The sequence below is a fragment of the Dermacentor variabilis genome, chromosome 6, assembly GCF_050947875.1.
Source record: "Dermacentor variabilis isolate Ectoservices chromosome 6, ASM5094787v1, whole genome shotgun sequence".
NCBI classification, from domain to species: domain Eukaryota; kingdom Metazoa; phylum Arthropoda; class Arachnida; order Ixodida; family Ixodidae; genus Dermacentor; species Dermacentor variabilis.
Window position 1 is genome coordinate 47,312,619 of NC_134573.1, and position 12,239 is coordinate 47,324,857.

Sequence of the window (12,239 nt, forward strand, 5' to 3'; positions counted from 1 at the left end):
CACCCTGTATAAACAAGCGACGATATGAACGCAGCATGTAAATGTTTACCGACTGTTGCATAAGTAAGAGCACCAGGTATACATGACTCTTCTGAGTAAGTGGCTACTTCATTCAGGCTCATACAACTGTACTTACTAGCATAATGATCACCCCTTTCTTCCAGAAAAATCTGCGCAAAGTTGGAAGTGCGTTCATTATCATGGTAAAATTTTAAGCAAGTTATTTTTCTTTGCAGCTACCTCTAAAAACAGAATACATTGTACAATATGCAGCAGAACGGCAGCCGGATCAGAACTGTTTTGCCTTGCCGTAGCACCAGATTGGACACCTGGCACATGCAGGCATCCTATCCAGTGCTAAGGCATGGCAGAACGCCTCAGTTCCGGTGCATCTTTCACGAACTACAGGTTACTGTTTGTTACACATATAAGAAATTTAATTTTGCTATTGTACTTTTAATTTTTTTTTCTCTCCCTATTGTTTCCTATGTTCTTAGAGCACAAGACTGTCATTCGGGCCAGAGCACTCAAAAGCATCTTTGCTTTGGAGGGCTGATAAAATATTTGATTGTATGTTTATGTGCTAATAAAGAAAAAATAATCGAGCACCGTGTGTCTTCTAATTTACGGCAGCAAGTTTTGCGTGCGATAATTATGTGAGGAAAAGAAAAGCTCACTTTTTCACTGGAAAAGTAAGGGGGTGCATTTGTTACATGAGTAAATACAGTATTTTGTACACAGATGCAATTTTACTATGCACGCAGTTTAATACCACCATCCCTGGGTGCTTGACTCGCCCGTCTCGTCCCCAGAATGGGTCAGAAAGTATCTGCCACTTATGGCAAGGACAAACAAAAATGGAAATGGAAAATAAAAAGCTTTACTACACAGCTGTAAACATAACGTTGCATTAATTGACAGATTTGAACTAAATAAAACTGGTCTACTTACATATGGGGAGTCTGAGATTGGCTGAAGTCCTTGCATGTAATTCAAATTTCATAACATTCATTAATATAGCCTACAGAAAGGAAGTTTCATACATAAAAGAAAAAAAAATGAGGTCGCATATTGTTTATGTAAACAACACTTTCATTTCTCCAATGTCACAATTTATAATCATCATTTAAACATTATTAATTTTTTTTGAAATCCTTTGGTTTCCTCGTTTTAAAATTTAAATGGTTACATTCTTCTACTACAGCTCCCCAGCCAACAACCCCACAAATGCTGGCTTCTTGACCATTCTTCCGTAGTAAATGAGAGCAACAAGTTGAGAGAAAAGCCAACGAAAAAAGCAATTACAAAATGACGTGGCGTTGGGCTGGCTAGTAATCTTCAGAACAAGGAGCGCTCCATTGCTGCGTCTTCTTTGTGGTGTCATTTTGTCCACAACATATTTATTTCTGAAGTAATGAAGAAAACAACATGATGGTGGTCTTCACTAATGGTGAATGCTGCTGTCGCTGTAAACACGTCCAGAGTCGAAAAAAAAAAAATTGCTGGTCTCTGCTGTTCTTTCTTTTTGGCCTTGCCACAGACAACATGTGCTTCTGGTTTATTCCGAACAAAACATGTAAGTAATGCACCTAGACATGTATTCTCCGCAATGTGCCAGCTTCGCATGAGAATTAAGCCTAAATGAGCCAATGGTTCACATGGGAGAACCACGTACACCTGGTGCCTCACATTTATACTAACATTCAACAGTCTGTGTAAGCTGCATGCCACACACGAAATGAATTAGCTAGCCAGCCAGCACATTTCCGTCAAATTCGCTCGGTCTAACCGCACCGGGCTCTGGCAACTGTATAAATAGGGTGCAGCGGTACAGTCAGCGGGTGACACGGTCCCAACGCCAGATTGTGGCGTCGTCACAAATGCAAAGCAGGATGCTGCCATCCCGGTTGAGGTTTGTCTGCCGGACGGGACTTGTGCACTTGGGATGAGTCAGCACTGTGCTCCTGAAAAGTAGGGCGCACAGTGTCACCACCAGGTGGACGACGACTAACAAACACGGCACGATAAAATAACGCCACTGCACTTGTCGATCTTTATGAAAGGAGAAGCTGGCATGCTCCTAAAAGTGGGATGAAACTATGCAATGGGTATGAGTTCACATTTGTGGTCAGTTTATTCAAATGCCTATTAATTTGACACTGGCCAACTTGAACTCAGCAAAAGGTTCCAGCCAATACACATCAATACTGCGTTTTCAGGGTGTCTACCAAGTTGACATTTCCAAATTCCTTGAGTTTTCCAGGTTTTCCCTGGGTGCCTTTGCACCATTCCCTGAGTGATGCACAACTATGTTTTATGTCAAGACGGCCTGAAACCATATTGCCCGATGCTGTCACTCTTTAATAAGCATATGAAAAAAATAATAAAAAACGATTCAATCCAATTTGAATACTAAGGAGTAGTGTTTATGTTATTCAAAAAGAGAATAGAAGGGAGGGGTTAAAACATGCACAGCAGATAAAATGTCCGCGAAAAAAAATTCAAATGGAGTCAGACATTCTCAAATATGAATAAAAGGAGATGCATACACAAGCAAATATTTTCGAATATGAACTATTTCGATCAACTGATAGCAAGCTCAGTGGTGTGAAGCCCGAACTTGATCACAATTGAGATTCTCTCTCAACAGGTCGTAAGTCAACCTCAACTGTCCTGACATACTGGCAGCCTGGGCGCGACGCCTTAGTGCTGTGTTTCACTGCTTTAAAGAGTTTATTTTGGTTTGGATGAGGGTCACCTGTATCTCGGCATCAGCCAACACTGTTTTTTGAGCTCAAGCTCCTTCAAAACGGCGGCAGCACGCTTCCTTTCTCGTTCATTCCTTAATGCGTAGGTCCTTTCTGTTCTTGTCCTCCTCCCGCCACTCGTTCACCCCACGGACAATTTGAAGCATCTTCTTGGTCTGTTGCACAGCCCATGCCCGATTTTTCGAACTCCCTAGGGGCCGCGAAAATGTCCGAAAAATCGGCTAGTGGGAAAAAATAAATGCATGTCACTTACTGCCCTTAGGGGCTCAAACCACCATAGGCACATTCAAAAACGCTCTGAAGGCCTCTGTGTACATGTATTAGGCATATCGGTTCTCGTACTGTGACAGGAAATACCGGGTCCACACGTTTATAATTAACGAAAACATACTGTGTCCCGTGGCAATAGGCCCTTCCCATGCTTGTTATGCTTCACTGCAATACTTTTGCATATGCTTCATTAAGTAAGATTTCTGTATCGAGGCGAAGCTGACTTTCGGGAACCGGCATTGTGCAACGCACCATGCTTTCCAAGCTTCTAAGCTAATCGCGAGGACCACAAACAGTCCGTGCCATTGCTGACAGCAGCGATTTCTTTCAATAAAAAACACGGCACCCAACGGCAAGAAGCTTCATACCGAACATCGAAGCAGTTAGGCCTAATGTTGCCGTAGTAGTGGCTATGGCTGCTAGCAGATCTGTGTGCAAGAGCGCCGGTTCGAAGCGGCGAGGTAATCAAATGGCAGCGGTGGTGGCTTTGATTAATTAATACGATCTGCAGTCACGGAAAACATCTGGAAAATCGGACAGCGAAGAGTCCTTGCGTCCGAAAATTTCAGACGTTCTGATGCACTGACTCATAGGGTACGTGGTGGCGGTGCCGTGAAGCCGTCCAAATTATCGGGAATCCAGGAAGTCGGTCGTTGACTGTACTCCTCCAGCCGACGACAGGGCATCAAAGACGATTCATTACGATTCCTGTCTGCACTCGAGCCAGCATTACCGCGACTTTCGACCCTTTCAATAAAATTACAGCTAATTTTCCCTGATAGAGGCACAAATTCCCTGAGTTTTCCCCGAGTTTTTCCAGACTACTCAAAATCCCAGAGAATTCCCGGTTTTCCCGGTTGGTAGACACCCTGGTTTCCTACAAAGCAGGCAACACTGCACAAATAGTGCCTCTATAGAAGTCTCACTCCAGGTGTTTTGCAGTGCAGATGTTTCTGATCTGCGACGCTTTCTATGGAATAGTGACTTCATATATTACAACTACAACTTGTGGACACAAGTTTACATGAAGTGGCGTACTATGTTTTCATCACAAGCACAAGTGATGCGCTGTGGCCACTGGTTGTATAAACATGTCGCTCTGCTTGTTTTGTGATAATAAGGTCAGATCAGCCATGTCTTTGATGTAACAAATATGTCAAATTTTGCAACATAAAAGCATGATTTAATTTTGCATTGATTACATCACACATGCCTAATCTTTCATATGTGACACACTATTTTTTGGTTATGAATGCAAGCAGTGAAAGAGTCTCTCTAGCCTTCATAATGTTGCCTGCCATGTATGAAATGAAGTACATAGACCAACAATTTCATCACTTCACTCTTGAAACTGGCGGCTGGCTAGGAGCCTGGAACTCGACTGGTACATGTGAATGCGCCTGTCCCCAGTTGTGACCCCAAAAATTGCAGCACCTGCCTTGGTAGTGCTAGGGAACAGTCAGTGGATGTGTTGAAGAAATGTTGTCTCCTGCACAAAATACTGATTTCCGGCCTGCTGTTGGCAGAGTGAACATTTTTCCAAAAGCCAGGACTCTACATGGCAAAGAAGAATACACCAACCTGACATAAAAATTAACCTCACAATAAATTATTACTGCACTTACCCAGTTCTAAAGCACATCTTATTAAAGCGAATAGCTTTCTTTGCCTCTTTCGCCCGTTTCCGTGCTTGGCCGCTCGTAACCGGTTGGTGATCGGACTTTTGATACAAAGGTGCTGGTACCGAATAGCGAGGCACGTTCATGGCCGAGCGTCAACTAGCTCTTTGAGACACACCTGCTGTCGTGTGTGAGCTTTATGGCATCTGAAGGTTCAGATACTGTGGTGGAGCGCTCGGCAAGGACAGCCCTTCTCTTCTCCTGCCAACCTCTCCCCATGTGGCAGCAGGGGTAGAAAGCTCTGGCGGAACAGGAGTGTGGCAGTAGCATTCTGCCACTGGAGACAACACAGATATGACATATCGGCACATATATAAAGCCACCTTTACTACCATTACAAATGTGCTGTTCAACCCTTCAACCAACCCTCAATCCCAAGTTGTGCTTGTCATTGGAGGTTGTACCAATATCGCCAATGGCGAGACGCTTGTTCAGCCCAATGGTGAGCTGATCCCACTGCCAAAGACGAGTTACGCTCGGCATTCAAGAAGAGCTGCCCTCCAGAGCACCTTCTTTTTAAATTTTGCTTTATTTCTAATCAGAAAGCAAGAAGTAATACATGTTCAGAAGCAGAATGACAGAAAAAGTTATGACAAATAAAAAAAATTTGAACATTGCGTATGCTTTTCCAGAATTAATTAGGGCGTTAAAAGGTCTGTGGCTGCATTCTCTACAGAATAATGCAATGAAATAATAAATGCAACCTAAATGTCCTCACTTTAACAAATATGTGCCATCAAGTGCATCATTCCTTTCACCCTTCGAGGTTCAAACACGTAAATGTATGGTGCCGTGAACAAGTCCCAAATGGTCGATGCCGCATTTTATGATGCCATCTGTATGTTTCAAAAATGGGCACATTTTTCAACTCTGTTGCCCAGCAAATGTTGCCACCTTGTGTGCACACAAGAATTTTTTTTATGCCGTCTACACTTTTGGCTTTAATTCCACGGCTTCTTTATGCCAGTGCGTCGATGACTGCTCACACTCACACGTAGCGGAATTTCGGTTTCGTCTTGCAGGCTGTTTCTGTTCACTGCGCTCGCAAAAACTGATGTCTATCTGGTTTCTCATCTCCCAAAGAGTCACCGCTAGATGCTCACTCATTTATTGCCCACAGGGATGCAATTACATCTGTTCACAGGGAGACGTTGGTATTTACAAGCAATGCCACCATATATGAACAATGTTACCACGTCTGCATTCTTTTTCTTGAGACTCGCGAAACCTGATTGCCCCTTGTTGGAAATAGGATGAAGGATTACTGCAAGTTTCTGACTTCTTTTTTTTTTTTTTTTTTTTGTGACAGGCACACAACCACCGAGTCGTCTTGTGTGCGTTCACACACAGGTCACTCTGAAGATTTTAAATCTGTTATAAGGAAAGTCAACCCTGTTGGGGTCGCGTCTGGAGAAAAAAATTTGCCCTCAAAGGATTAATCAAACAAATAGCTTTCTGGAAGAGTTTGGCTACAGAAAAACTCTGTTAATTCAGAAAATCCTATAATTCAGGCTCGTGCTCTGGTCCCGGCAGGCGTATGCATTATTTAATGGGATCAAATTCATTCAGGCATATTTGGCTGCACACAGGTTTATTCGGACAATCGTTGGAGCACAACGAATAGAGCACTGCAAAGATTAAATGCAGAAGAGCAAAAGCGGGGCTAACGTACAACCAAAAGGTAGAGGCGGAGTCCGCATCACCATAATCATCACCGTACAGGAACGACAGGATTGCTTCATGCTTTTATTGCCTTTATTATTGCCTTTATTCTTGCACATACACTGCGCATGACACCACATTGCCTGTGTTCCCTCAGAAGCATTAGTAATCATCTTGATAGCGGCCACGGTTCCATCCACAGTGGCTGTGGGAAAGAGTAGGGTCCTTCCAACTAAATGTGCACGTTGGCACAAAATGAATTGACAGCAATCATCACATGATTGTGCCCTGTTGGCATATTGTGACCATGGCAATGATGGTGCATCTGACAGCTCTGACTGTAGGCTGTTGCCAAACACTGCAAATGTGGTTTTGGCTTCATATGTGCTTTTAACGTGCAGGAAATTTTCGGACCCATCTTCTGTGAAAAAACGGTGCACATTAGATTCCGGTGAATATGGTAACTGTTCCCACGATCACCCCACTTCAACATACAGTGCAGTCCACTTATAACGATACCACATATAACGATATATCGGTTATAACGATGGGTCGACATGAGAGCGTCATTTTATCCATTAGGTCTATGGGGAAAAAAACATTTATAACGATAGGTTATTCACCGCATATCGGATATACCGATCAAAATTTTGCCGTTTGGACGGTGTTTTCCGTGCCAAATAATCATAACATTTGCGTTGCTTAGTTCCCTGAAATGAACGAGGTCGAGATGAGGCGATGTTTACCTCCGTAAGTTCGTAACTGCCGCCATTACCGCGCAGCGCGTCCCATCCCACCCCCGCGCACCAGAGAATAGCTGAGTAGGCGCAGTGCGCCACAAGATGGCGCTAGCTGCTTCATGCACGTTAGTGTTTCTGTAGCATATACAGGAACATTAATGCGCGTCGGCCACAGTCGCTCCGAAAGAGAGAGAGAGAAAAAAAAAGCGACAAGCAAAGCGGCGCGGTGGCGCCCGTCCTGCGTCTCTCTCTCTCGCAATGCAGGCTGACGCCACCGAAGCAGCGTGCAACCAACGGTTCAACCGAGTTCGAAGATGGCGCCGACAATGCGCAAAGCTGCGTCGCTTGACATGAAGATGAATATTTTGCAGGACTCTCGATGCGGCTTCAGGTGAGCGCCCTTGTGAAGAAGTATAAGCTCGCCCAGTTAACGATATCAACCATCTTGAAAACCGGGAGCACCGCGATTGTGAAGGCAGGAGCTATCAGTGGCCATGCTGATCAGCGGAAAAGGGGTTAGAGACCCTTTGTACACCAATGTTGAAGAGGCGCTTTACCAGTGGTTCATCACCAATTGCTTCAAAAAGGCGGGCTTTGTGTGTAAGAACAAACTTCTCCAACCCACTGAGACCAACATGGTGGAAGCCGCTGACATAACCGAGCTCTGGGAGCTCGTTCCTACTGGTGACACAGGTGGTGCGTCGAAGGAGGAGTTTTTGACTGCAGACAGTGCTGCCTCGTTCTGCAATGAGGTCACCGATGATGCGATCGCCGAAGATGTGCTGTCACGACAGACGGCAAAGTTGTGCGACGGTGGCGACGGCAGCAGCGACAGTGACAACGAGATTGACAGTGGCTCCTTGACCCCGACCTCGATGTCCACTCAAAGTGCACTGTCGTCGATCGACTCCTTATTGATTTTAGGCATGCTAAAGGATTGCCGCCAGTGTTCGCGCAGCAGCTGGAATCCATGCACACCGCGGTTGTAAAGCTGAAGCTGCTGCAAAAGCAAGTGCGATTTCGGACTATTTTGGCGTGCCTAACCCTTGACACGGTCATGGGCGCTAGAAATAAAGTTTGTTTTTCACGGCCTATTTTCTACATCATCTATTCTTTAGAGCAAGTAGTGAATTCGAAGCTGCAAAGGTATGTTCCGTGTCTTTTTTATTTTTTGAATAACTGCAGTCCAGATATAGCGATAACCGGTTATAACGATCATATTTTTCGTCTTTCTTGATATTGTTATAAGTGGACTGCACTGTACTACGCTGAATATGCTTAGCTCACAGAAAAGAGTGCAGGCAGATGATACCTAGACACATTTAGCTTGTTGTATACCGCAAGCTCTGCTCAGGCCTGTGTCTCCTAACAATTTGCACATGGACACTTAGCAAGAACACTAATGCAGATGCACACAAAGCTCACGTCAGCAATGAAAGGTGTAAGAGTGCCCTTGCTTTTCTGCTGAAAAACATGAACGCAATTCTCCGCAGTGCCCGAGTACATGAAATATTACGAAAGCAGACCATAAGTGACGGTAAGCTAAAACTGTCTATAATAACCAACCTGCAAGTTGTGGGGTCGTCCACATCAATGTCCCAGACGTACGTCTTGCCCACCTGGTTACCGAGTGCAAGAATCTGAAAGAGGGAGAGAGGGAAGAAAATAAAATGACGAGTGAGCATCACGAAGAACGTGAATGAGTTCAGCTGTAAGAAAAACTCAAGCAGCAACACTCGCCTTCTGTTCAAAGTCCATGGAGAAGCGCATGAACCAGATGTTGCACTCGCGATACTCGAATCGGTGGAGCACTGTCACGTTGGTGTCTGTGTGCCGAACATCCAGCTGCTCCAACAGGCCAGGCTTCCAGCACACAATGCAGTTCTCACATGACTGCAAAACAAATGAGGACAGCTTGCACAAGGCCTCGCACGGTGCAGCATCATAAAGAAGCACTATAACTATTAGCACCATAATCTCAAAACATGATGCACAGTGGGCGGCACCTGTAACATTCCCCAGATGCGAGCAAAAAACATGAGCAACGCACGCACGTCAGCACTGTCTAGAAACCGGTCTTCATTTCACCATCACAAACACTAATATGTTCAACACAGCAGAAGCAAATAAGTATACTAAAAACATGCAATTAACCACGCTTTGCTCTTTCGAAAAACGGCTGAGAGTGCTGAAATAGAATAGTGCATGAGCACAGTCATGTGTTGTTGTTTTTCAATATTTTGCAGGCTTTCTGAAAGGGCCCCTCGTCAGACTACATAGCAAATTTTGGTTATATGCTGGAAGTTGTTACATGCCCTCTAGGGAGCGTTCTACTGCAAGAATTTTTTTCCATTGATTCATCAATAGCCTAGATAGAAATATTTCAGTGTCCTGAACCCATGATTTCAGGAGGTGAGCATCATCACCAACATACTCACTCTCTCCACTTGTGCCATCAAGCCTCCGCATGCGAAATTCTTTCCCTGCATTCTCTCATATCGGAGCTGGAGGTAGATAGCGTGACGTATACATCACGGGCCTGACCTTCTTTCGTTTTCTTGCGCTTTTCTTGCTGTGCAGCGCACTTCCGCTGACATTTTCGTGCACAAGCTGTTGCATTTGTCTTGTTTCGCACGGCGCACGATTTTGCATGCTGTGCACAAGAACACTTGACTAGAGGTATAAGCCAGTGCTAAATAAACACTGAGGCAGATGCAAGCAGATCAAAGAGCATGATCACGAGCTGCAACACAGTAGAAGATGTCATAGTTACGTTGTCTGCACATGCGACTGGACGACGCGGGAACAAGCAGACAGAACGGAAGTACATCTCTCTTGCTTCGGGGCGCAGTAAAACAAAAACACGCAGACGTCCGGTTTGCGAGTTTTAATATTTCTCTAAACTTTAATTTCTCTACTGAAGCAAAGTATTTCACAAATAAGAGATGTTGCCTTTCATAATTATCGAAATAACGTGTCACTATGAGCGACGTCACAGTGCAAACGTCACAGTGTACGTCACATAGCACTGAAAAGACTGCCGTACTGTCAATGCTTCCATGCCGAATTAAACCATTTTGAAAGCTTGATGGCTCAAGTAAATGAAAGTCATGCTTTCGTGACAAGCACAACAGCAGACTGACAGCAGTGACAGCACTGTGAACACTGCCCTAAGCATAATATTCCGTGCACTGCAGGGGCCAGATCTGGACCAGGCACATGTATCCGACGACAACGCACAACTGACAAAGACAGGAAGCACTGCGTATACGGATTCGTCATTGTACTACTGACGAGAAGGCAAACGTGCGGCCAGTGTCTACCCACGTGGTCACCTTCAGCATGCATAAAGCTACTGGCGGCAGTGACAGTGCTGCAAACACTGGCCTAGGCATCATTTTCCGTGCACTGCAGGTTAGTGCTATGCGAACATTTCAGAAGATTTCAATCAATACCTTATCCGTATCGCTGTCACTGCCGCCCAGTGTCTGTTGTTTGACGTTTTACTTTTGATTCTTGAGATGAGTTAGGAAGTAGTGAAACTAATACTAGAACTCAAAGATGAACTGAAGGCCGAGATAAGGCTTTTCAAGGATTCCTTGGAGCGAAACATTCACTTTTACGAGAGAAGCCCTTGTACTGAAATAGATGAAGTAAAGAAAGAGCATGGATCTCATGAGCAAATGTCTTGATGAAGCAAACGGCCGCCTTGAAGGCACGGCCAGAGAAAACCAAGCGTTGAAAAAAGAAAACGAAGAGCCTCGGCACAAGGTTTTCACATTACAGAAAGATTTTACTACAAGCCAGGATGAGCTATTGAAGCCTGAGCAATACACGAGGAACAAAGTAGAAATCAAAGGCATCCCGCAGGAACCGAACAAGAACCTTGCAGATATACTTCGAAAAATAGGCGAGGCCATTGGTCAAGCTGTATTGCCTACGGATGTGGACGTGTGTCACAGAGTACGAACGAAAGAAGATACCAAAACAAATATTGTTGTCCAGTTTCAGCGCTATGAAAAACGGGACCAATTTCTTGAAAAAGCGCATATGAAGAGGCCAAAGAACGATTTGCTCGGCTCTCAGTGTGATGACCCGATCTGCATGAATGAGCATCTTTGCCCTGCAATGAAAAAGCTTCTTGGGATGGCTAGTGCTTGCAAGCGCGAACATGAGTGGAAGTTTGTCTGACTCAAGAACGGCATCATTTTCGCCCGACGAACCGAGAAATTGCAGACAATACGCATCAACTATGAAAGTGATGTTGACAAAATCTGCCCTACGGACACAGCGTAATACGCACATGAAAAAAAGGCACGTGCAACCATATGTTGAACTTTTGTAATGGCTAGTGGTTATGTTCTTCCCCAAGATATTGGCAAATTTAGTGGCAACACAAATATTACACAATGGCTTAAACTACTACACTTAAATACCCAATCCGCAGAACCAAAGAGAAATGATTTCTCTACACTACTCACTTCCTACAAACTTAAATTTGATATACTAATGTTTACTAAAACATGGTACAATAACGACTCTGAATTTCATGTACCATATGGATTCACACATTTCTATTTGAACCGCGCAGAAAGTAAAGGGGGCGGTGTTTCTATTCTGACAGAAATGTCTGGCTTTGAAATGATGGAGTGTTTTAGTAAAATAACCAATGATTACAAAGTATTGTGCATTAGGCAATGCGAAAAAGTTTTTGGAGTCATATATCGCCCCCCTGCAGGACGTATGTGTGCATTTCTGGATTTCTTTGATGGTGTTCTTTCCTACACGAATGAAACGGGATATACTTTAGTTATTGGCGGAGATTTTAACATCGATATTTTGAAACAATCTGCGCCTACAACAGATTTCTTGGGAATACTTCAGCACAATGAGTTTCACAATGTAATTAGCTCGCCAACGCGCGTCACTGTTACGTCATCATTGCTTGACATGTTTATCATGAATATCCCCATGGACCATAGCATATCTGGTATTTTAAGCTGTGATATCAGCTATCACATGCTGATATTTACATTCATAAACAGATGCTCCCATCTCCAGTTTAACAACTGTTGTGAAACCACAAATCACCTTATATCTGAAGACACAATGGAAACATT

At 44.1% G+C, this 12,239-nt stretch overlaps 1 protein-coding gene across 4 annotated transcripts in view; it reads right to left on the minus strand.

Annotated features, from left to right (window-relative positions):
• Positions 1–860: 860 nt before the first annotated feature.
• Positions 861–12,239, minus strand: part of LOC142584783 (polycomb protein eed-like) — a 75,840-nt gene continuing 64,461 nt past the window's right edge. For all 4 annotated transcript variants that reach the window (XM_075695044.1, XM_075695042.1, XM_075695043.1 and 1 more), the window contains exons 10-12: positions 8,860–9,012; positions 8,686–8,759; positions 861–1,964 (exon numbers count right to left, since the gene is read on the minus strand). In XM_075695044.1, the coding sequence (XP_075551159.1) occupies positions 1,835–1,964; positions 8,686–8,759; positions 8,860–9,012 (357 nt within the window). In that variant the 3' untranslated portion in view covers positions 861–1,834. The remainder of the gene's footprint in view (positions 1,965–8,685; positions 8,760–8,859; positions 9,013–12,239) is intronic.